Source organism: Ochotona curzoniae, unplaced genomic scaffold (genome assembly GCF_017591425.1).
Source record: "Ochotona curzoniae isolate NIBS_2020 unplaced genomic scaffold, NIBS_Ocur_1.0 scaffold_4505, whole genome shotgun sequence".
NCBI lineage: Eukaryota > Metazoa > Chordata > Mammalia > Lagomorpha > Ochotonidae > Ochotona > Ochotona curzoniae.
The window spans coordinates 21216115-21238247 of NW_024467118.1; the positions used below are offsets into that span (position 1 = coordinate 21216115).

General features: G+C 36.0%; 1 protein-coding gene across 3 annotated transcripts in view; it reads right to left on the reverse strand.

Moving 5' to 3' along the window:
- ARAP2 (ArfGAP with RhoGAP domain, ankyrin repeat and PH domain 2) overlaps positions 1–22133 on the reverse strand; it is a 172145-nt gene that overhangs the window by 16158 nt on the left and 133854 nt on the right. For all 3 annotated transcript variants that reach the window (XM_040965926.1, XM_040965927.1, XM_040965924.1), the window contains 4 exons: positions 21480–21554; positions 18381–18498; positions 10634–10762; positions 5169–5308 (listed from right to left, as the gene is read on the reverse strand). In XM_040965926.1, the coding sequence (XP_040821860.1) occupies positions 5169–5308; positions 10634–10762; positions 18381–18498; positions 21480–21554 (462 nt within the window). The remainder of the gene's footprint in view (positions 1–5168; positions 5309–10633; positions 10763–18380; positions 18499–21479; positions 21555–22133) is intronic.

Consider the following 22133-nt stretch of genomic DNA (forward strand, 5'->3'; position numbering starts at 1 on the left):
ATAAGTAAAGCCATACATGTGTACAGATTGGCTGGAGTGAGACTGTATGACTAAATAAAATAAACATTGGACTTCAAAATTATAGGAAGCAGATTAATGAAAATTGCCATCAATAACACATTAAAGTATACTACAAACAAGACTGACATTTCGCCCTGGGTCAATTATATATTCTTAACACCCTCCTGACATAATGCATTTAAGCTGACAAGTTAAATATTCTTAAAGTCAGCTTGACTATATCATAAGAAAGTTAAGCAACAGTGACAAAACTGGGATTATTATGCACTAAAATTTAAGAGGAAAGCCACACACATTTTCTCCTTTACCCTTGGGTATTCTGTGATAGTTATGACACACACAATAGGAAAATAACTTATAAAATATGCCATGTCTTAACACATTTCCAGGGAAATCTTGTGTTTTAAATTGAAAGGCAGACAGTATTCGCAACAAAGAGTAAGAGATTGAATTAGATAAAGATATTGACTTGCTCCATACTAGTTTGTCATTTCTCATTTCTGCAATATGCCTCTTTTTTTGTTTTAAATAGAGATGAGACAATACTGAACATTTCATTAGACTACTGCAAAGATTAAGTTCATGTAAAGGGTCACACTACAGATTAAAGTAAAAAGTGCCTATGAAAGGTTTAGTCTACTCATGGACATAAAATAAACTCAAAGGAAATTATACATGTCACTATATAAAAATAATTTTATATAATAAAAAATCAAATATTTTAAAAAGCTATTTTTATTTCTACAACAACAGTTTGCTGGGAAACATTCACAGCTTTAAAATTTTTTTTAACCCCCAAACCATTTGAAAAATACTATCAATTTATACTTTGGGGTAAATTATCAGATCATTTTTTACGGATTCCAAAAATAATTTCCTTTCAGATTTGAAATTAATTAGAACACAACTATTAAATATAACTTGGCTTAATATTGATTTATTTCCATTGGCAAATTCTGTAATTTTCCTAAATATAAATTTTCACTTCTTATTACAGCAATCTGGTAGAAGCTACAGGATTACCTCTTGTTTTCCAGAATTTTTAAGGAATAATACTTTAATAATTTGAACTGCCAATTATAGCAAAAGGAGGGAACCTAGGATGACACTGAATACCCTAGTACAGCATGGTATGGTACGGTGTGGTACGGAATAGAATAGTATGGTATAGGATATAGTCAAGGAGAGGACAGCTGGGTATCTTGAATGTGAGCAGTAGAGGTGACCCTGGCTACCTTTGTGGCAATTTACTTCATGTCCTTCCTAAGAGTTTAGATAGCTATTCCCCAGACACGGTCCCCTCCCCTCCCCCAAGGCAGCAGGGTAGAGGGAGGACGAAATCTGACACACTGGGGAATGAGAAATACTATGCTTGCATAAACAGTCTACATGGCAATAGGAATTCATAAGCCGAGGGCTGGCTACGTTTGAAGAACTTCTGGTAATTGGCAGAGTTTAAAGCAAGATAATCCCCCCCCCCCACCATCCACTCCTGTAACAAAAGCTCATCTTTTCATGCCATAGTCTGTCCAAAGGAATACAGTGATGTAAGTTGGGAGAAAAGCAATTACGGAAACAAATGTCTTTTCTGTTTTAAACTTCAAACTGAATGTTCCTAGGCAGGAACTATAAGGATACTAATGGGAAGTGATATAAAAGAAAACCTTGTTTGGCAAAACAAATTCATTGTGTCCTATTACAATCTTTTCTATTGATATTTTCAATTCCTGTAGGATTTCTCCAGAAAGTTCAATACGCTAGACTGTTGTGATATCTACGCTGTATTATTTCAGCTAGTATACTACAAAACAAAGATTCAAGCAAAGCTAATTAACGAATATGCTTTAAAAATTTATTGCAGTAGCTAAAAGAAGTTTCCATACTACTGCATGCAACTTTTAATGACAACCGTGCACTGACTCATTTGCTTTTCACACCAGAAATAATGCAACATTAATATTCTTTGAAACCGCTTACCTTTTATGTAAATCAAGTCCGAAAACCTTTTAATTAACATTTTCTATGTATGGAATACTTGAAAAAAGCAAAATATATTTTCCCCTGTGTATCATCCTAATTTGTTTTAAATGAGCATTCATAAATTATCTCTAATTAAGTCTCCATAAAGGCACATTGCAAGTTTGTGATTTCTACTACTTTTGTGATACAGTTCAGCTATGGAACCAGGCCTTTACTTTCCCGAATGCAAATCTCAAGTGCACAAATATTAAAACCCGATGTGTTTCATTCACAGAAACACAAACACTTTATATACGAATGATTTCTATAAAATTTTCTATTCCTCTACTGGCAAGATTAAAGAAGCAAAACAAATAAACGTGAACTCTCGGTCTCCAGGCATATTCCTTTCTTTGTCTATGCGGAATGAAACGGTGGGAGCCAAAGCACAGTGTGTAGTTCATCTCTGGGAATACGGGGTAAGAGCTGCTATTTTGTTATCCTTCAGCCTCGACATCCCATCGCCCTTGAAGAAAACAACAGTGGGATGGACATACAAAATGGGAATGTGACTCGGATTCATCTGCATGACACGGAACTTTCCCTGCTGATGGAGCATACCAGCAGAGTGGTGAAAACAGTTGCAGAGTTCAACACACAACAACAACAAAAAAAGGGGTGCAGCACCTTAAGAAAGCTGTCAGACTTTTTTTAAAATATATATATATGTATATATAACATGTCAACAGATACCTAATCTTTTCTTTGTATATCTCCATGCTAGAACATGAAATGCCACTCATTTAAAAGTTTAATTTCACATAAAACATGTCTCCAGGTTCTGCTGACTGCTCTTTTATGTTCAAAGCAAATTTTTTTCAATACCACTTCAGTTTTTAAAGCAGAATTGCAATTGTATAGCACACACCTACCTAATGACCTCCCCATCCAAGATAGAGTACACTTCCATACAGAAAGTACTCTACTGAGACTGCTCCCTAGAAATTCCACAGCAATTTTTCTTTCTCCCTTATACACTAACTTCTATCAGCATCTTAAACACTGTGTCAACTCTCAGACCTATGAACACGTTCGCATCATACTGTTTTACGTCTAGCATTTTTTGTTCAATAAAGTTTTGAAAATTTCCCAATGTTCCTGTAAACAGGAGTTGCCATTCATTTTAATGGCTAAGGAGGATTATACTAATTACACCATTCTCCTTTAGTTGGGGAGCTAGGATATGTGCAAGCTGTAGATTTTACAAATGAAGCTGCTTATAGCATGGAAAGTATGTGACTAACCCTAATAACTGTATCCTTATATGGCACACTGTGGCAATGTATTATATGCATATAATGCATAATTATCATACAAGGGTAATTATAATTTATGTTTCCCTAAAAATGTCTCATGTTTTTGTTTTGAGGCTTTGAAGGCCTGTTGGCTCGAGCTTAGTAAAATACAAGCTAAAATACTGCACAGTGTGGACATAATACCTAGCAGCGGATTTATGGGATCCTGGTAGATGAAGACAGACTTAGTTTTTTTAAAACTTCTAAATTATAAACAGTTAATTGTGCGATTTTACACGTCCATCAACAATCTTGGACTTATCTAACTAATCTGCATCTTTACATACAATCAAAGTTTTCACACGAGGATTAAATGAAACCAGAAGTTGTAAAATTTAGTCTTATGGTTTTAATTTTATATTTTCCCATGACACAATACTGATGGCTTATTGACCATCTCTGTCTATTTATGTAGTCTGTTAAATCCTTTGCACAAATTTTTACTCGGTTGTCTTTCTTTTGCTGATTTGGAAAAATTCTTCTTTTCTGTATCTGAGTCCTTGTTCCAAAAAACCCATGGAGTTTCAAATGTCCATGGAAAAGAGAATTAAAAGATACATTTAGTACTCAACACTGTGGCTCAGAAGGCCAATTCTCCACCTGCAGCACCAGCATGTTACATGGGCACCAGCTCTAGTCCTGGCGGCTCCACTTATGACACCATCCACTGCTTATGGCCTGGGAAAGCAGCAAGAGATGGCTTTCAGTACTCGGGCCTCCGCATCCATGTGGGAGATCTAGAAGAAGCTCTTAGCTGGATTGGCACAGCTCGGCTATTGCAGGCATTTGGAAAGACAAACAGGATGGAAGAGTTTTCTCTTCCCCTCTCCTTGTTTCTGTAAATCTACCTTTCAAATATAAAATATTTTTTTAAAGAAAAGTTTACTTTGGTGCAAATATTTTTAAAATTTTGGTAATATGTATTTTTCATGAACTTACAGAAGATATATTATATGCATGATTTCAAAATTTATTTGTGCCAAAATGAACTTCATCTTTTTAAAGTACTCTCATTTGTACTATGGATATCTTTTTCTCATTCTAGGATTTTTCTATCCACAGCTCAATGAAGTCTTCTCATGAGCCTGCTTCTGTTGCTACACAGATTGGCCAAATGCTCCACATTCAAAAAAATGTTTATGAACACTGTTACTTAAGCATTTAAATAATCTGGCATATAGGACTCATGCTACCACCATAGTAAAGACTCAGAAATGGAGGTTGAAAAGTTAAGTTACTTATTCACATAACCAGCCAATATGAGATTTTTTAATGCTAATCTCAATATTCTTGCAGCTGCATCATTCACCTCCATCTTGCTTCTTACCTGAAGCTTTCCTATGACAAAATTCTTCCACAAAAGTCCTTAAGGAATTCAATATTATAGGATACATAACAGTAACATTCAATTAATAAATGTTACATGGATCAATTCATTTGCACATGTAAGAAAGACGCCGTCTCACTTTTAACTACCTTTTATTCCAGTTTTTATTAATTCCATTAATTATATTCAATTCTCTTTTATTTAGGGTACAATCCATTTGCTGCTAATTTTACTGGCTAAAATACTGACTTAGAAATTAGCTTATGCAATGCATATCAATCTTCGAGGCTTAAGTCATTCTGCCAAACTATTCAAGGTACTTAGGAAGCCCACAAGGAGTCATTCACTCTGTTCCGAATACTCATGTCATACCTCAGACAAATAAATCATCAGCTTACAGTACATCTTACTTACTGCAGGCAGTAATTTCTAGCAGAGAGAGCAGAGAGTGGTATAAAATAACAATGTTAATCCCACACAAACAAAAAGGGGTACATGTTCAATACCTTTGGGTCCTTGTACAGAAACAGACACCCATCACGCAGAACAAAATACCGGTCTTGAAACTTGTTTCCAGACAGTATCTTCGATGGTTCTTCTTTGATTTTCAAAACTCCTTCCTTGACACTTTCACAAGCACTCCTCTCTGTAAAGCACAGTGTTATTTTTGTTAAGTTGGACATATTTTCCCTTATTTGGAAAATGATACAGAAACATCAGCATATTTTCAGCTTTGATAATTTAATGTTGCAACTTGTTTTCCACTGTGAAGTAGCCAAAGGTGAACTGTTGAGAACACATTTTCTCACAGTTGCTATTTACCATACTTAGGCCTGCCGGTTCTGTCCAATTAGTCATGGGCTGCAGAGCACCTGAAATGTGGTTAGTCTGAACTGAGTTACATGTTAACCTTACCTATCAGATACTGAATACATTTTGCAAAAGGAAAATATCAGAATATTAAAGTTTGATCATATTGAAATATATACTTTGGATATATAATGTTAAATACAATCCAGTATGATTAATCTTATCAATTTTTACATACTGTTGAAAATGTAGCTAGCACATAAATCTTTTAAAGATTTTTTTTTTTTAATTGGAAAGTCAGATATACAGAGAGGAGGAGAGACAGGGAGGAAGATCTTCTGGCCGCTGATTGACTCCCCAAGAAGCCGCAATGGTTGGAGCTAAGTCGATCCAAAGCCAGAAGGCAGGAGCCTCTTCTGGGTTTCCCATGTAAGTGCAGGGTTCCAAGGCTTTGGGCCATTCTCTACTGCTTTCCCAGGCTACAAGCAGGGAGCTACATGGAAAGTGGGGCTGTGGGGATTAGAACCGGTGGTCACATGGCGTCCCAGTGCGTGCAATGAGAGGACTTTAGCCACTAGGCCTGCTATCACTTAATCTAAAATTATTTCAATAGGTTCCTTGCATGTTTCAGTTTGATGCATGTTTCTTTTTCATAGCACCAGTATTTAAGAAAGAAAACACATTCAGGAATTTTCACTCAATATAGAACTTCTTAAAGAAATGGAGAAATTGATATCAATATGAAACAGGTCAGATTAAAAAAGATAAATTGCTACGGTAGCACACTGAGCAATAAATATGTTTCTTACATAATAATCTCAGTGTGCCACTTAGAAATTATTTTAAAAGCACTTTGATAATACCAAATTTGCATTTATGTCTTTCATACAAAATTTTATCATTGGATCTCAAATCAAAACTTTGCAGATCTTGACAAACACACACCTGCTTACTTAAGAATTGAAGAACAGTAGAAAGGAAAGGAAAACAAACAAAAAGAACCTAAAGCCTGGTTGGGAAAGGTTTACCAAGGGGTTACACCTTGTGCTTCTCCTGTGAAGCAAGAGTCGTGACCACGTGCAGCAAGGCAATGCGGCCCATTCATACAAGACGTCATATTGCTGCTCCACTGGGCCTGACACCTTCAGCACTGCCCTACCACATGGGCAACATTTCAAATATCCAAGCACGGCTCCTGAAATTCACAAAACCTCTGAAGTATTTCATTAAAAACTCCTAGTTCTAAATCTAGCTAGCTTTGATTAATCTGAAAAAAAAAACCTATGTACTCTGCATATATTAATATTTATAATTATATTTTGCTTATAAAACAAAAAGTAATAGAAATATGAAATTGTTCCTTCTGACTGATAAGTGAGACTGGAACGACTATAAGCAAACAGATTAATCATGCCACAGATTCTAACCACAAAAAACGTAATACGAAAACCAACTATTTCTCATGATACACATTCTGATCTTAAATCATGCCATCATACCTATAGGTTCTGTAAGTACACTATGATTTTGAATTAGTTACTGTAAAATATGCTGCTGAAGTATGTGTTCTGGTATAATTTCTTAGTATTACTTTTGTGAAAACATATTATAAGAATGTTCTATAAGTATAAGAATAGCTAACCATTTAGAAACACTAAGGAAAGTTTCTGTAGTGTAGCAGTTATCATGTTCACCTCAGAATGTAGAAACACTGGTTGGATTTATGGATTTAGTTGATTTAAACAGTCAAAAGGAAAAGAAAGGCATTTATAATATCTCTATCTCTATATCTCTATATATCTCTATATCTATCTATCTGTCTATCTAGATATATTTAACTTAGAATGAAGTACTTTAAAAGCACCAGGGAAGATGTAATCAGCTTGTACAATACAGATAGTGGACACTGCGCAACCCAGGCAGATCCATTTATACATTTATTCAATTAGTTGAAAGGCAGAGTTGGGCAGACATGGAAAAATCTTCCATCTGCTGGCTCACTCCCATATGGCTGCAAAAGCCAGTGCTGGGTCAGACTGAAGCCAGAGCCACGAGCCAGGGTCTATATTATCTCAATAGATGCAGAGAATATATTTGACGATTTGCAACTCCACACCATACCAAAACCTAAACAACACAGGCATAGAAGGAACATTCTACAACACAATCAAAGCAATACAGGAGAAGCCCAATATCAGCATCATACTGAATGTGGAAAGACTGGAAGCTTTTCCATTCAGATCTGGAACTAGGCAAGGTTTTCTACTTCCATCACTGCTATTTGACCTTTTATTGTTAAGTCTTCACCAGAGTTGTTAGGCAAGAGAAAGAATGCAAATCAGAAAGAATGCAAATCAGAAATCAGGAATTAAAATTACCCCTGTTTGCAGACAACATGCTTCTATACATAGGATACCCAAAAGACTCAATCAAGAGACTATTGGAACTCGTCAGAGTATTTTGCAGGGTCACAGAGCACAAAATGTATGAACATAAATCAATGGTGCTAGCATACACAACGAACCCACTGTCTGAGATAGAGCTTGCAAGCAGAGTTTCCTTTAAAATAGTGGAGAACATTAAATATTTTGGAATAAATCTAATGAAAGAAATGGAAGACCCCTATGATAAAAATCACAAAAATTTTAAAGAAATAGAATAAGACATTAAAAATGGAGTAATTTACCATATTCCTGGACTGATAGAACCAAAATCATCAAAATGTCCATATCATCAAATGTCACATACAGATTCAGTGCAATCCCCATACCTACACAACCACATCACAGAAAATAATAGCAAAAATACAAAAAGTTGGTGATTTGCTCTTGAGAGCTTTTGTGATAAATTACCCTGGTATCCAAATGATTGATTTCTACTGTGTCCCAAGTTTATAACAGTAATATCTTAAGGAAAAGAAACCTTTAACATTATATTCTTTCTGCTTCTAAGAAAAACTATTTCTAAGATGATTCCAGCTTTTCTGCTAACAAATTGACATACGAATCACATTTGATTTACTTGCACTGTTTTCCTTTTAGATCCTAATTTTCAGGTAGAGTGGATGTAATGAATGGAGCAATAACTCTTGAGTAGGTGGTCATGGTGACTGATTTAGGAATCATTTGCCAAGACAGAGACAAAGTACACTGAATATCTAGGTTACCCAGAATCCACCTCAAAGAATACTCCACACAAGCAATTAATACATTTCAGGTTTCTGAAACAACCAGAAATAAAATCAAGACTTAAGAAATTGATTTTAAAGGCAGACCATATTTTCCTTAAGAAGGAACACCAAAATAAAACAAATTCAGAAACACTAAAATAAAACATTATTTTGGTTTGATAATGTAAACAAAAATTAAGTTGAGTAACAACACTAATAAAAATACTGGCTAGAGAATTAAAATATTTAATTGGGGTAGCTCTATTTTTCATCCAAAATAGGCAACAGCTAATAGAACATGGTATGAATAATGTACTTCCTGATAGGATTATTCTAAAATCTGAATATTTTTTATTGCAAGGAGACCTAATTTTCTAGCATAAATAATTACAGATGGGATAGCAACAAGTTGCACACTGATTTGGTAAGGGGTTGTATGCACAGTTCAGGGAGTTTGTTGTGAAGTTACTATCCTCTAAGTAAAGTGATAGAAATTTAAAAAAAAAAAATGTTACTTAAGTTTAATGACATTTTACTTCAAGCAATTTTTCATGGAAATCTGAAACTCTCTCCCTTTAGCTCGGCTACACTTCCTCTGCTTAGGCTGTCCAATGCTTGTCGAGGATGCCTGGCCTAGAGCTAGCAGCTTTCACGACAGGACCTGACATCCACTCACCCAGAGAAGGCCTGGCTTCGGGTGAAGCATCATGGTTGGATCTGATGTAATCTGTCACAGAGCGATTTCTACTTGCCCTGCAATAATGAAGATCTTACCAACATCTGAGCGCTCTAAGTCACCTCAGTCTGTTAACTGCTAATTTCATCTTCAAAGATGACCAACAGGGAGTGGTGCTGTTGGTTTGGGTTACCGCCCTACACATGCATACCACTCCCTTATATGATAACCATCTTACGTGCCCCTTTTTATTCATGCAAGCAGCCTTCCAACATCGAGGCAACAGCCAAGGTAGAAGAATATAAGAAAAAATATAAGAATATAAGAAAAAAATTATTATCAGAAAGATAAAATTGGTCAGGAAAAAATCACTAATTTTCTAAAAGCAAAGAAAACATGGGAATCAATCATATATACTACATGATGTTTATTTAGATGCTTGTAAGAAAAACATACCTAAGGCACCCTTTGTTGTAAGCACTTTGCACTTTGAAAAAATAATTTTTGAAAGATATAAAGGGCAATATAATGAGATGAGAAAACTGCCAGACTGGCAATGAAAAGCTAACTTTGCATTCCTACTAGAATCCATGCAATCATGCATAGAAGAGATGTAACACGTGTGAGAGCTGTTTCTCCTCACTTTTTTAATAGTTAGAAGAGCAAACTGTTCTTAAATCAAGTATGTAGTAACTAACTGTAATTAGAGGAACATTTTTTCAATTTCTCTTTTCCTCATTTGTAAGGGTCACATGACAAGATAAAATACAAAAATAACTAAGTGAGCGCTAGTATGTACGTGTTTCACTGATATGTGATCAATAAACATAATATTTGTTAATATTAATTAATATCATTATAAATGTCATCAACAAGTCTGAATTGGTTATATGTAATCCTAGCAGAGAATTTTTCTTAATTATTAATTGATGCCAACACAACAAGTTTGTTTCCAACAAGGAAAGGTGAAGACTCCATCTCAGAGAGTGTACAATGCTCAAAAAACTTTCAAACGGAAACTGAAAAAGAATCCTCAACATCAATCTTTACATTAGAAAAAAAAAAACCACATTTAAAACAGGTAGCAAATTACACTGCAAGATGTAAGTCACTCCCTCCAGAAAGTTAACGTTGGCACCAGCAACATTATTAGTTCTTTCTCATATACTGTTCACTCTTTTCTACAATGCTTTATCACAAGACTTGGCTTTTAGCTACTCATTTTCATATTTCCAAATACCCCTTGTGCCTCAATCATTGTCCTTGAACCACCTGAATTTTCGATCAAGGTTGCAGTGTGGAATACAGACACCCACCTCTGTAGTGTTTAATTGTGTCGACAGTTAAGAATCTCTTCACCACAAGATAGGCAGAGCCAGGCTCAGCTAAGGAACTCCACTGAAGCACCTGCTCCAACACATTTTCTCTGTAGTGAAGAGGACGCTCTGAAAAGACAACGCCCAAGATACGTTGAAAGGAGAAAGACAATGATCTGCAGGCAATAATACACATTATCATATCATATAATATACTAGAACTGCATACAAGACCCTTAAAATGAAACTAAGCACTTAATAAGCATTTTGTGTATATTAATCTGTGTTGAGCTTTTGTTGTTTAACTATATTTTTTAAAGATTTATTTATTTTTATTGGAAAGTCAGCTCCACAGAGAAACGGAGATACAGAGAGAAAATTGCTACACTCACTGGTTCACTCAAATGGCTGCAAATGCCAGAGCTGAGCTGATCTGAAGCCAAGAGCCAGGAGCTTCTTCTGGGTCCAAAGGCTTTGGGCCATTCTCTATTGCTTTCCCAGGCCACAAATGAGCACCCATATGGGATCCTGGCACATTCAAGTGAGGACTTCAGCCTCTTGGCTACCATGCCAGGCCCCTGTTATCTTAACTATTAAAATGAACATTTCAGAAGTTCTTTCATTGAGATAAAACCTCAGAGTACAAACATTTGCACAATGAATTGTGTCTGTGTCTTTTTAATTTATATTATATTTCTGGTTTGCTTATGAAGAAAAACCTATTTGCATATGCAACTGAATGATTTTAAAAGGAGCAGCAAATTAATCTTGATTAGAATTAATGAGTATAAATCAATCCTCTATATTATTTCCTATGACTAGAATCCCAGAGTTTTGACCAGTATTAGTGAACAACATACACCTCGATTTGTATGAAATTCTAAAATAGCATTTTTTTTCAAAGAACATGTGGAAATAAATCTAACACTAAGATACATTTGACTATTAGAAATATCATTTATAAACTTTATGAGGCTACAGCTTCATATAACAGGTTAACAAGCAAGAAGTAAAATGACAGCTTAACATTTCTCCTTGATGAATACTCATAGTATAATTTTTAAATTATATTGTAAACATGGATATCTTGAAAATTATTCCAACTAAAATTTTAGATTTTTTTTCTAATAAAATATATCAATCAGTTAATACAAATGTAACCATAGGAAGAAGTCAACTTATTGCAATAACAACAACAAAAAAAGTCTCTACAGCATAGAAACTGAAGACAAATCTGTGTCTAGTTAAATATTAGGTATCTCCTCTACCGGTGTAGCACTGCCACGTGATGTGTCATAGATTCTCAATGAATATTTGAAGGATTCTGCAGTAACTAACAGAGCTGGGCTTTCATCCCAGACACTCTGTTATGTGACATGGCTGGTCAAATGCCTACCCAGTTCTTAGTTTTCAATAACACTCCGAAACAGTCAGTATTATTTATATAAGTTAAGCCAATTCCCAGCATCTTATAGCTGGTAAAATTGAGGAGCAAACTGAAATGTCCAAGCTATCTGATTTTAAAACTCAGTTTCTCAACTACTACTCTTGGTTTCACTTTGCACAAATACATGAATTACTTCTTGAGTTTTTTCCTCACCTGTAATTTTATGGGAGAAAAGTATCAACACACTAAGGCTTTGATGAAGACTATAAATAACGAAACCTAAGTAAGGTGAAAAAACAGCACTTCCTCATACTCATCCCTAGTAAGATGGTAAGGAAACAGCACCAAGATCATTTCAAAGGCCAGAATGTGTGGAAACGAATGATACCACAGCAGGCTTAGAAAGGGGAATAATATTCTTAACTTGAATAAACTATCTGTGACAAAGAAAAAAACTTATAAGACTGGACAGGCAAAGAGGTTTGTAGATCATGGATAGTTGGTCACTACCACACACGAGTGGCAGTAAATACTGCAGTGATATCTCTTAAAATGTTCCTTGCTACACTGAAATGTACCAAAGAAGATACTGAGACTTATCAACATGCATATACTTCATCTTGATGGGAAAAATTAATCAAATACATTTTCCACATGCATACCATATGAAATACTTAAAAAGAATGAAAATCCTGCAGATCTGTGATCCTATACAAAAAACACAGCAGAAAGCTAGATAAAAGTATTTGTTACATTGTCAAGTATAATAATTATAAAAGGACACTGATATCCACATTAAGAAAGAGATATGAAGCATAAAAAATTAACTAGGCCATCAAATACTGTTCAAATATAAAGTCCTACAATTAAACACATTTTTATTTATACATATATTTGCAAATATTTGTCACAATTGGTGATACAGCACATGTCATCTGACAATAGGACATTACTAGAAATAAATAATTCTTTTGTATACTAACTCCAGTATAAATAGCAAAAAAAAAAAAATTAAGGGTGAGTATCAACTCAAGTAAAGGAGCTTTGGAGGTGGTCATATAGGTGCATGATTCATCAACTGCTTAACGTATATAAAGGTAGCCTCCCTCATTAAAGAGAAAGCTATTTATTTTCCACAGCAAATAACACCTGCTTTCAGTAAATTCCTGGCAATAATGACACAGCATTTCCAGACAATTATGATTCCTCCAAAAGTCAAATCTTTAGTGCCAAACTTAGAGCTGTGCATTCCTTTTTTTTTTTTTTTTTTACCACCTACATAATCAGAATGCAGTGAAACATAAGTCCATTGCAAGTTGAGCTGGAAAGAATTCTGATGAAAATAAACTGATCTTCCAGGACCACAGCAGCCTTGAGGATGACAGACAATTGTGTTACTGCAAGACTGCATAGTTTAACTGGTTCACCCACTTGAAATCTCAGGGAAACTCAGTTAAGTGAGGCCCCTTAGGCAGTTAATTTTGTTTAAGGTCTTGAGGACTAAAGGGTATTTGGGCTACCTGTGCAGAGGTGGGTTTATTTTGAAGAAAAAGCAATAAAATACTGATACATTTCAGAAGGAATCCTACTTCTGGAGAAAGAAGCCAAGCCTTCTCCTGGGTGGGCTTAGTCCTAATGACTGTTCACAGCAGGTAAACAAAGTTTGAGATCCTTCAAGGAGAAAGACAAGAAACATCTGTTCTTTGCTCAGCATAAATTTTGAGTATTTCACCAGGCATTCATTTAAAAGAGAAACCTGATTGAAATGAACCAACATGGAATCAAACTCATCGCAATGTACACTATTCATGGTTTTAGTATAATTGCAAAATTATTATTTTTATATGGTTGTAACAAAGCTTATTTTTCCATTAATCTAACTACTAAAACATTATGCACAAGCAAGAATCTTATTAACAGTCATTCTCCACCTTACCACTGATGGTGATTCTATGAATACAATCTGAGTACACAATTGAAAGGCATGCATCAATCTGCATTTGTGACGGTCCCATCTGTGGTGACTCCATTCATAGTTTTAAGAAAACAGGTTCACAAATGTTTACATTGACATGAGCCTCAGAATTTGCACAGAAGATTGTACACAGTCACCTAATTTATTTTAATACAACAATTAGGGTAAACAGTTTTAAGATTTTAGTTTTCTTTGCTTGAAATGCAGATTTCAGAGGAGCAGAGACAGATGAAGACACAGAGACTGAAAGGTTGAGATTTCCCATTCATCAGGTGGTTCACTCATCAAACAGCTGCAACCAAACCCGTAAGTTTCTTCAGTCTCAGACAAGGGCAAAAGGTTCCAATCACTTAGAGCACCATCTCCTGCTTTCCCAAGGACATAAGCAGGGAATTTAACTGCAAGAGGAGCATCCGGGAACTAAAATCTCTGAAACTGTGGGATGCTGCCACTGCAGGTAGCAGCCTATCCCACTGCACAACAACAGATCCAAATTAAAATTTCCATGAGTACAACAATGTATATTACCATTATAAAGAGGGAAAAACAAAATATTTATTATACAAGGGAGACACTAGATATGACAAAACAGCGGACTACTGTTTTTAAAAGTTGCAATTAGCTAACATGTAATAAAATCAGGCAGTCTAGTTTGCTTATTTAATCCTGTATTTATTTTTGATACTTCATTACTTGGAATGCTAGTTTTGACATCAGAAATCTACTTCCCTGCTCAAATTCTTCAACTGCCATCTTGGACTCTTCCATTATGTTCATGGATTTTTAAGTGTATTTTGTCTTCCCATTAGGTTACTGAAGTTAACGGGTTGAACATTTTCTAAGGTCAGAAGGTACACACGGTTCCATCCACTTCAATAATAAAACTGAAGCATGGTTCCTTTAACTGTTTCCCTGCAATTACTGAGTAGCAGTAAAAATAAGCTGAGTTGTCTCTTCTGGCAGTTTCTACCTGTCTACTGTCATCATGATCATGTCTAATTTGAACCTTATCTCTAAGTATATATTTTTAGTGTGCATGGGATTTTTCTGTGGCTATATACTCAAATACCTATAAATTAAAACAAATTGATGTCCACTAGTTTTATGACAAATGTGTTAATATAAGCTTCCTCCTTTTCATTAGAAAGAAGGGCAACTAACAAAATATCCCACTCCAGTGTGAGCATTAGTGATATACCATGATCATAGGCAGATGGATTACCAGTCATTTGCTGGGTAAGGATTGCGTGGCTTTCTAAGCAATATTCAAAACAGAATGTAGTTTTACTCCTGGCTATTTGTGCTCACCCATTCTGCTCACTTCGGTGAGTCAGAAAACCAGGCACTGAATGCCAGTGCTGTCACAGGGGAACACGCTTTCATTTAACTCAACGTTTGAGAGAAGAAGGGCGGTAGGAAGAAGACGTCTGTCTACGATTCATTTTCTGCAGTGAATCTCTTAGGAACCAACAGGAATACAGCATGCACAATCAAGATTATTCAGTCCAGATAACAATCTTTATTGTATTTCAATTAAAAAAAAACTTTTGTGCAGCATGTTAACATCAAGGTGCTGTGCATGAGGAAATTCCTAAGGATGGATGGGCGATGTGGAAGTGATGAAAGGTTTCTAGCTGGTAGAACAATATGATCCAATATGTGATTTAGAAAGGAAATTCTGCCAGTAGTGCTAAAAGCTATCTTTTACTCAGAAATAAAATGAAGTTATACATCATTTTCTTTAAAATTAAACAACAAAAACAAAAAACCAAAATAATTTACCACCCGTGCACCACTTAATCATACAATCCTATGTTTCATATACTCGATGGATTTGAACCCTTGGATACTATGTACTAGGGACTGCAGGACACTAGAAACAGAAAGAGACTTCTTCATCAAGGTGCTTAGATGAGATCAGACAAACTCAGCATGGTTTTTTTGTTTTGTTTTGTTTTTGTTTATTGGGATTTAAAATTTGACAGGGAGGAAGGAAGAGCAGAGAGTCTGTGCTTCCGTCCACTGCCTCAAAGCAGTTCTCCCATTTAGAGGACAGGGCTGCCCAGGAGGGTGTGCATCAGCCAGGACGCAAAGGAGGCATCTTGACCAGCCTCTGAACCACAAAGCTGAATGCCCTCCTGTGATCTGGCTATTACAGAAGGTCATAAAGTGACCCAGACGGAGGTATAGCAAAGGTACACTCTGCAATCTCTGCTCACACACATTAGTTAAGCACCAAGACCCAAAGAGATTATTCATTAGGAATGCACAGAAGAAGAAAACAGGGCAAGGGAAAATGGAGCTTGGGAAAAAAAAAAGCTACAAGCGAATAAAATGGCCAGAGAACAAAGTGGAGAATCCAGGCATCACCCAAAATGGGCAGGAGGTCATCAAAGCAAACGGAATGGTCTTCCACAACAAATCTCTCAGAAAGAACAGCTGATGTAACGCCTGAAGCAAATGCCCCAGACTGAGGGTCCCAGGAATCATCTGAGCTTGACAGGAGAGATGCTGTGAATGGACATCAAAGCAGCAATCACTGGGCCTTGGCCACGCATAAGTAAAATATTTCAATATGGATTAAACACGAAAAAACCATTTACAGTAAAACGAAACAATGATGGAATAAAAACATCAAGAAGGACGGATGAAAAGCAAAGGACTTGATAGATAATCCCGTTTCATCTCATACTGATTACAGTATCCCTAATAATACACCATGGGGTGTTTTAATGTTGAATTTTAATTTCTACCCTGAGTTTGCACGTGGCAAGGTTTTCCTTTTGGCAGCTTGACAGCTTTACTTGAAAGGGTCCCAAGACCTTGCTAGATATCAGCCAGACAGATGGTCAAGGTACAAAGACATTCTGTCTTTTTTTTCTTTTCCTGGAGGTCTTTGAAACCAAATGCCATTGTAACAATGTTAAGCTTATTCAGCACTTGACTATTGGGCTAGTCAGAGTGTTTTAAAATCTCTCTGTATCCTTCAGGGTCTTTGAGATGGAAGATGACAAAACATTTGATTCATTAAAGGCACAGGAAAAGGAAAAATGTCAGAAAAAGTAGCTTCTGTTAGATTTAAAATGAATGTTTTGGGAAAATCATCTTCTAAATCAGTAAGAGCAAAGAGCATTCAGGAATAACATGCGTGATAATACGCAACATTTTGAATATTATTTTGGGTCCAGTGCAGTAGCCTAGTGGCTAAAGTCCTCACCTTGCAGGCACTGGGATCCCATATGGGTGCTGGTTCATGTCCCAGCAGCTCTGCTTCCCATCCAGCTCCCTGCTTATGACCCAGGAAAGCAGTCGAGGACAGCCCAAAGCCTTGGGACCCTGCACCCATGTGGGAGACCCGGAAGAAGTTCTGGGCTCCTGGTTTTGGATCAGCTCAATTCCTGCTGCTGCAGCTGCTGGGGAAGTGAATCAACAGACAGAAGATGTTCCTCTCTGTCTCTCCTCCTCTCTCGTATATTTGGCTTTCCAATAAAAAATAAAATAAATCTTAAAAAGTGAGAATATTATTTCAATTAGATTGCTTATCCTTACAAAGACCTCATCATGAGGTAGCAACATCAATGCCTAAGGTTTGGTACAATACTCATATTTTTGTAGTCAATCAAATAATCACTTTGATGAACAGAACTGCAGGAAAAAAAACCTCAGGTAGTGCTAATGTAAGAGGGTACTTGAAAATATATGTGGAAATTGGAACTAAAATATAAGTTTATTTTTGTGAAAAAAAAAAACCTTTGAAACTCCTGCATACAGCACTCATGGAAAAATGCACATTATGAGGAAACTATGAATGGATTTCAAAATTCCATTTACCAAGTGATGTAGAGTGAAAGACTGATCTATTTATTGCAGTTAGAAGGTTGAAGGAGGATGAGAAAGACAGGGTGGAGCAGGAGCGAGATAATACACCTTTAATTCACTGATTCACTTTCCAAAGTCACTGCCAGAGCCAGGTCCGGGCCAGGGGGAACCTGGGAGTCAGGACATCTGTTTGGGTCCCACAGACAAGAAGTAGGTCCCCAAGCATTTGGGCCATCAGGCTGCCTTTCTAGGAAAAGCGGCAGGAAACTGGATGGGAAATGGAGCAATACAAGACTCAAGAACAATGGAACATCCAGATTACACTCTGATTTAGGATACTGGTGATCCAACTGGTATCTTAACCCTGTCTGCCACCTCTAAGCTAATCTTTCAATTTTAATTTCCATGGACTTTTGAAAGTGATTTTTTTATCAACATATGTAATAAGCTTGAGGGGAATTTATAATGAGATATTATTTTACAACCAGAAAACTATTAACCACATGACACAAAGTATATTTCTGTATATTGGAATGAATTGTAAATTGCTAACACAAATCACTTACCTAGTTCTTCATTTTCAATAACTTCAAATGTGGCCCAAACATCACCTTTAACAGGAATGATATTTTTAATTGCTAATATGTCATTAGTTAATTCCTCCGCTTCCATTACAGGAGATATCTGTAAGAGAAGCAATATTTCTTTAAATGATAGGTCAGACACCACGGAGCCTTATGTTATGAGACAACATTTCCCATTTACTATTTTATGATACTCTACCTTATTAGTATGGCTAGACCTATTTTTTTCTAAACATACAAAGAAAAATGCCATATTCAAATGAACATGCAATTCATTTTAGCATATGTGTATAAAGAGATACTATAACACTGAAATAACCAGAACTTTTTTTCTCACATAGTGAGCAATTTAAATCAGAAGGGAAGGATATTTCTACTCATACCCAGAAAAGTCTTATTAGACACTGAATCCAGCAAATCTTGTCACCTGTCACTTCCGTAACCAAGTTTGCAGAGTGAGTTTGGTTTATTCAGTCTAGGCCCTAATTATACACAGCCGACTGACTCCTCTGAGTCATGCCAAGAAGCCCCAGGCTTTTGGTAGTGTGTGGTTGCATTGACATGCCAAGTGACAGATGGTGGCGTACCAAGGTATGCTAGCAGCAGGATTGCAAGGCACAGGGCAGTGTGCAGTGCCAGCCTGCAGTCCAGTTCCAGAACCTGAGGCCTGCTTAAGCGTATCACTTCTTCAGGGACTTATGGGATTTTTTTTTGCTGCGTTTCTTCTTAGCTTTTCAATCTTAAGTGCAAGTGAGCCAAAACTGAGACGGTTTTCTTCAATTAGCATTTGCTTGCAATGCTAAGTAAATGGAAGATGGCTTAAGCCTTACAGTATTGCAAGGGAAATTTAACTTTGCCCATTTTCAGTGAATAGATCTTTACCAAAAGTTTCTTAGCAGGGACAGTCCCTCATTTCCATCTTTCCTACTCAATACTGCTCGGAGCCTATCAGAACCACGTAAATAACAAAAGAGATTTCATGATAGGTAGCTCACATTGTCGGTCATTTAAACATCATGCAATGTAGCGCTTTGGGCCATAAGTTTATCACAGAATTTTAGAAAAATCCAACAAAATATAAACTTAACAGGGAAAAAAAAAACAAAAACAAACAAACAAACTAGCCTCCAGGAAAAGCAGAGAGTTTTAAACAGTACAATAGGCAGTTAAATCAATCTAATAAAGTTGCTGAACATCATGGAGTTAAACATTTTTTAAATTATAATTTTTTGAGGAAAGAAATAATATATTGCTAAGAAATAAAATTGGAGAAAGAGGTAGCATAGAGTACCCAATTTGCAGGTAAAAAGAGCAAACTTCATCATGATTGCCCCAGGAAAGGCCCACATTCCAACTTTAGATAACCTGGAACTCCACATTTAGAAAATATTTAGTCTATGGAAAACATGAATTAGTAAAACGGAACCTGGTTTTGGAATATGATAGGCCAAGTTTGTGTTCTGGTCTTAATTGTTGTTTTTTTTTTTTAACCTAAATTCCCAGTTTGTATTCTTACATACTTGGGGTGTCATTTCATCCCTCTCCAAGAACTGTAGTCACAATTAGCTGACTTCAATGTAACTGAAAGAATCATCAAGGTCTTACGCAGCAACTAAAATGTTAGTGTCTATATTGTTCTTCCATATTCAAATATATAAAGCTGTTTTAGATGGAATTGGACAATATTTTTCGAATAACATGAGAATTTATGTCAACCATCGTCATTTGCTATGCTGTTGTGACTATTATCAGAATAAGCTCTGAGGCAATTAGTGTACAGATTTCAATGTTGCCTCTAAACATCTCTTCTAGCACTAGTGATGGAGTTGTACCAATTAACGTGAGCTAGTTTCTCACATCCCCTATGATGTACACTGCAAACTCAGTGTAAAACATAATAATAGCACCGAAGAAGTGAGAACACAAATGGATCATGAGGAAAAATCCTATGCTAGAAGAATTTTGACCCCACACGCTGGGGCAAGTAGCTCATAGTAGAGTTAGGGCACAACCATTACTATTGATCTAAAATAATAACTCCAGGAAGTGTACCTGAGGCCTGGAAATATCTAATGTGACTGTAAGCTTGAGTTTTTAAATCTGAGAAGTTAATGGTGAGTTTCAGCTACAATGCAGATGTCTGTACCTCGCAAAGAAAAGCAGGATGCTGTACCATTTATACAAAGGAGACTAATGACTGAAAACAGTAACATGAGAGAGACATACAGCACAAATCATCGACATGCTCAAAGAACAGTATGATTTAATATGCAAGTAAACAAGATGATTGAATACTGAAATACATGGGAAACAAATGTGGGAGATCAATAATCGCAGCCCTAGCAGTATTAGTTATTAAGCGCTTATTGCAGAACAATTTGCTGCTAAGCTTTACATGCGTCATCATATTGAGTCTTCCCATTAATGCCATGCAAAACATTCTAATTTTTTCACTTTTGAATAAATGAGAAGATTGAGGACTACACAGGATAAAGGAGTTGCCTCACGTTAAAAATCTTGGAGCGGATGGGGGAAGATTTATGTTCAAGATATTTGCAAAAACGTGTAGAAAATTTCAGTTGTAAGCTAAAGCACATGATGTGTTCTTTCCATATTAGCAAATATAAGAGTGCTCACAGGATACTGATACAAAAAAAAAATAAATCTTGTCAGCATTCACTGAAGGATAAAGATAACACAGAACAGAGAAATGCATTATCCTTAAATTAATGGAGAATAGCATATCGGAAAGTGATGGTCGTTGTAGTACATATCTCTACTGAATAAAAGGAAGACTCTAAATGAAACTGTTAAACATACCTTGACAATACGATACTAGATTTTCTACCATTGCCTATACCTGCAATGCCACCATACACTTAAATAACAGAATGTTGGACTTGCAACTGTTTCTAAAGAACTGTACTATTGATTGGGGAGTGGCAAATGAAGAGAAGGTGAAGTGGGAAAATCCCACAACAATAAATAATAACAATAAATAACAACAATAAATAATACAAAAACCATAGCGCCAGGACTTAGGATGCACAACAGTACTATGTCCATCTACTTGGGACTTACCCGGATGATAATGCTACAGTCAGGTTCCTTCCTTTCTACATACACTTCAATGAGCAAATCTCCAGCCTGGGAAACCTGCAAAGTAGATGCCAAGATTGCACATGTGAGGGTGTTGCCAAAAGTCACAGACACTTAAAAGACAGAGGTCAGATTTTGCAATGCCATATACCAAAGGAATCAGTTCAGTATCCTGTTTGCAACTATGGTATATTCCATTTATCAGAATGGTTTATGATGAAGAGGAAATCAAGATTTTTTTTTTTACTGAAATAATGTATCTGGATTCATTGGAAATGTGCTGACATTGAAAAGAGATGCAGCAAGAGCCATCACTACGTCTACCAATAAGACATAACAGGAAGAACTGAATATGTGACTCACGTAATTCTGCTTTAAACTACTATGCACAGACTCAAAAACTAAAAGGGAAAAGCAGAAGTAAACTTTCAGAAGCATGATAGATCCCTAATTTTTTAAAACATAATGAGAAATTAGTTCAGAGTTGTATTAAAACTGTAAATACAGAAAGTAAACCTGGTTAAAAAATAAAAGTGAAATGATATATTATGGCAGACAATACAGAGAAGTATTATTTTAGTTACCTTCGGCCAAGGATTAGAGTACAGTTACTTGGGTCATTACACTATGCCAGAA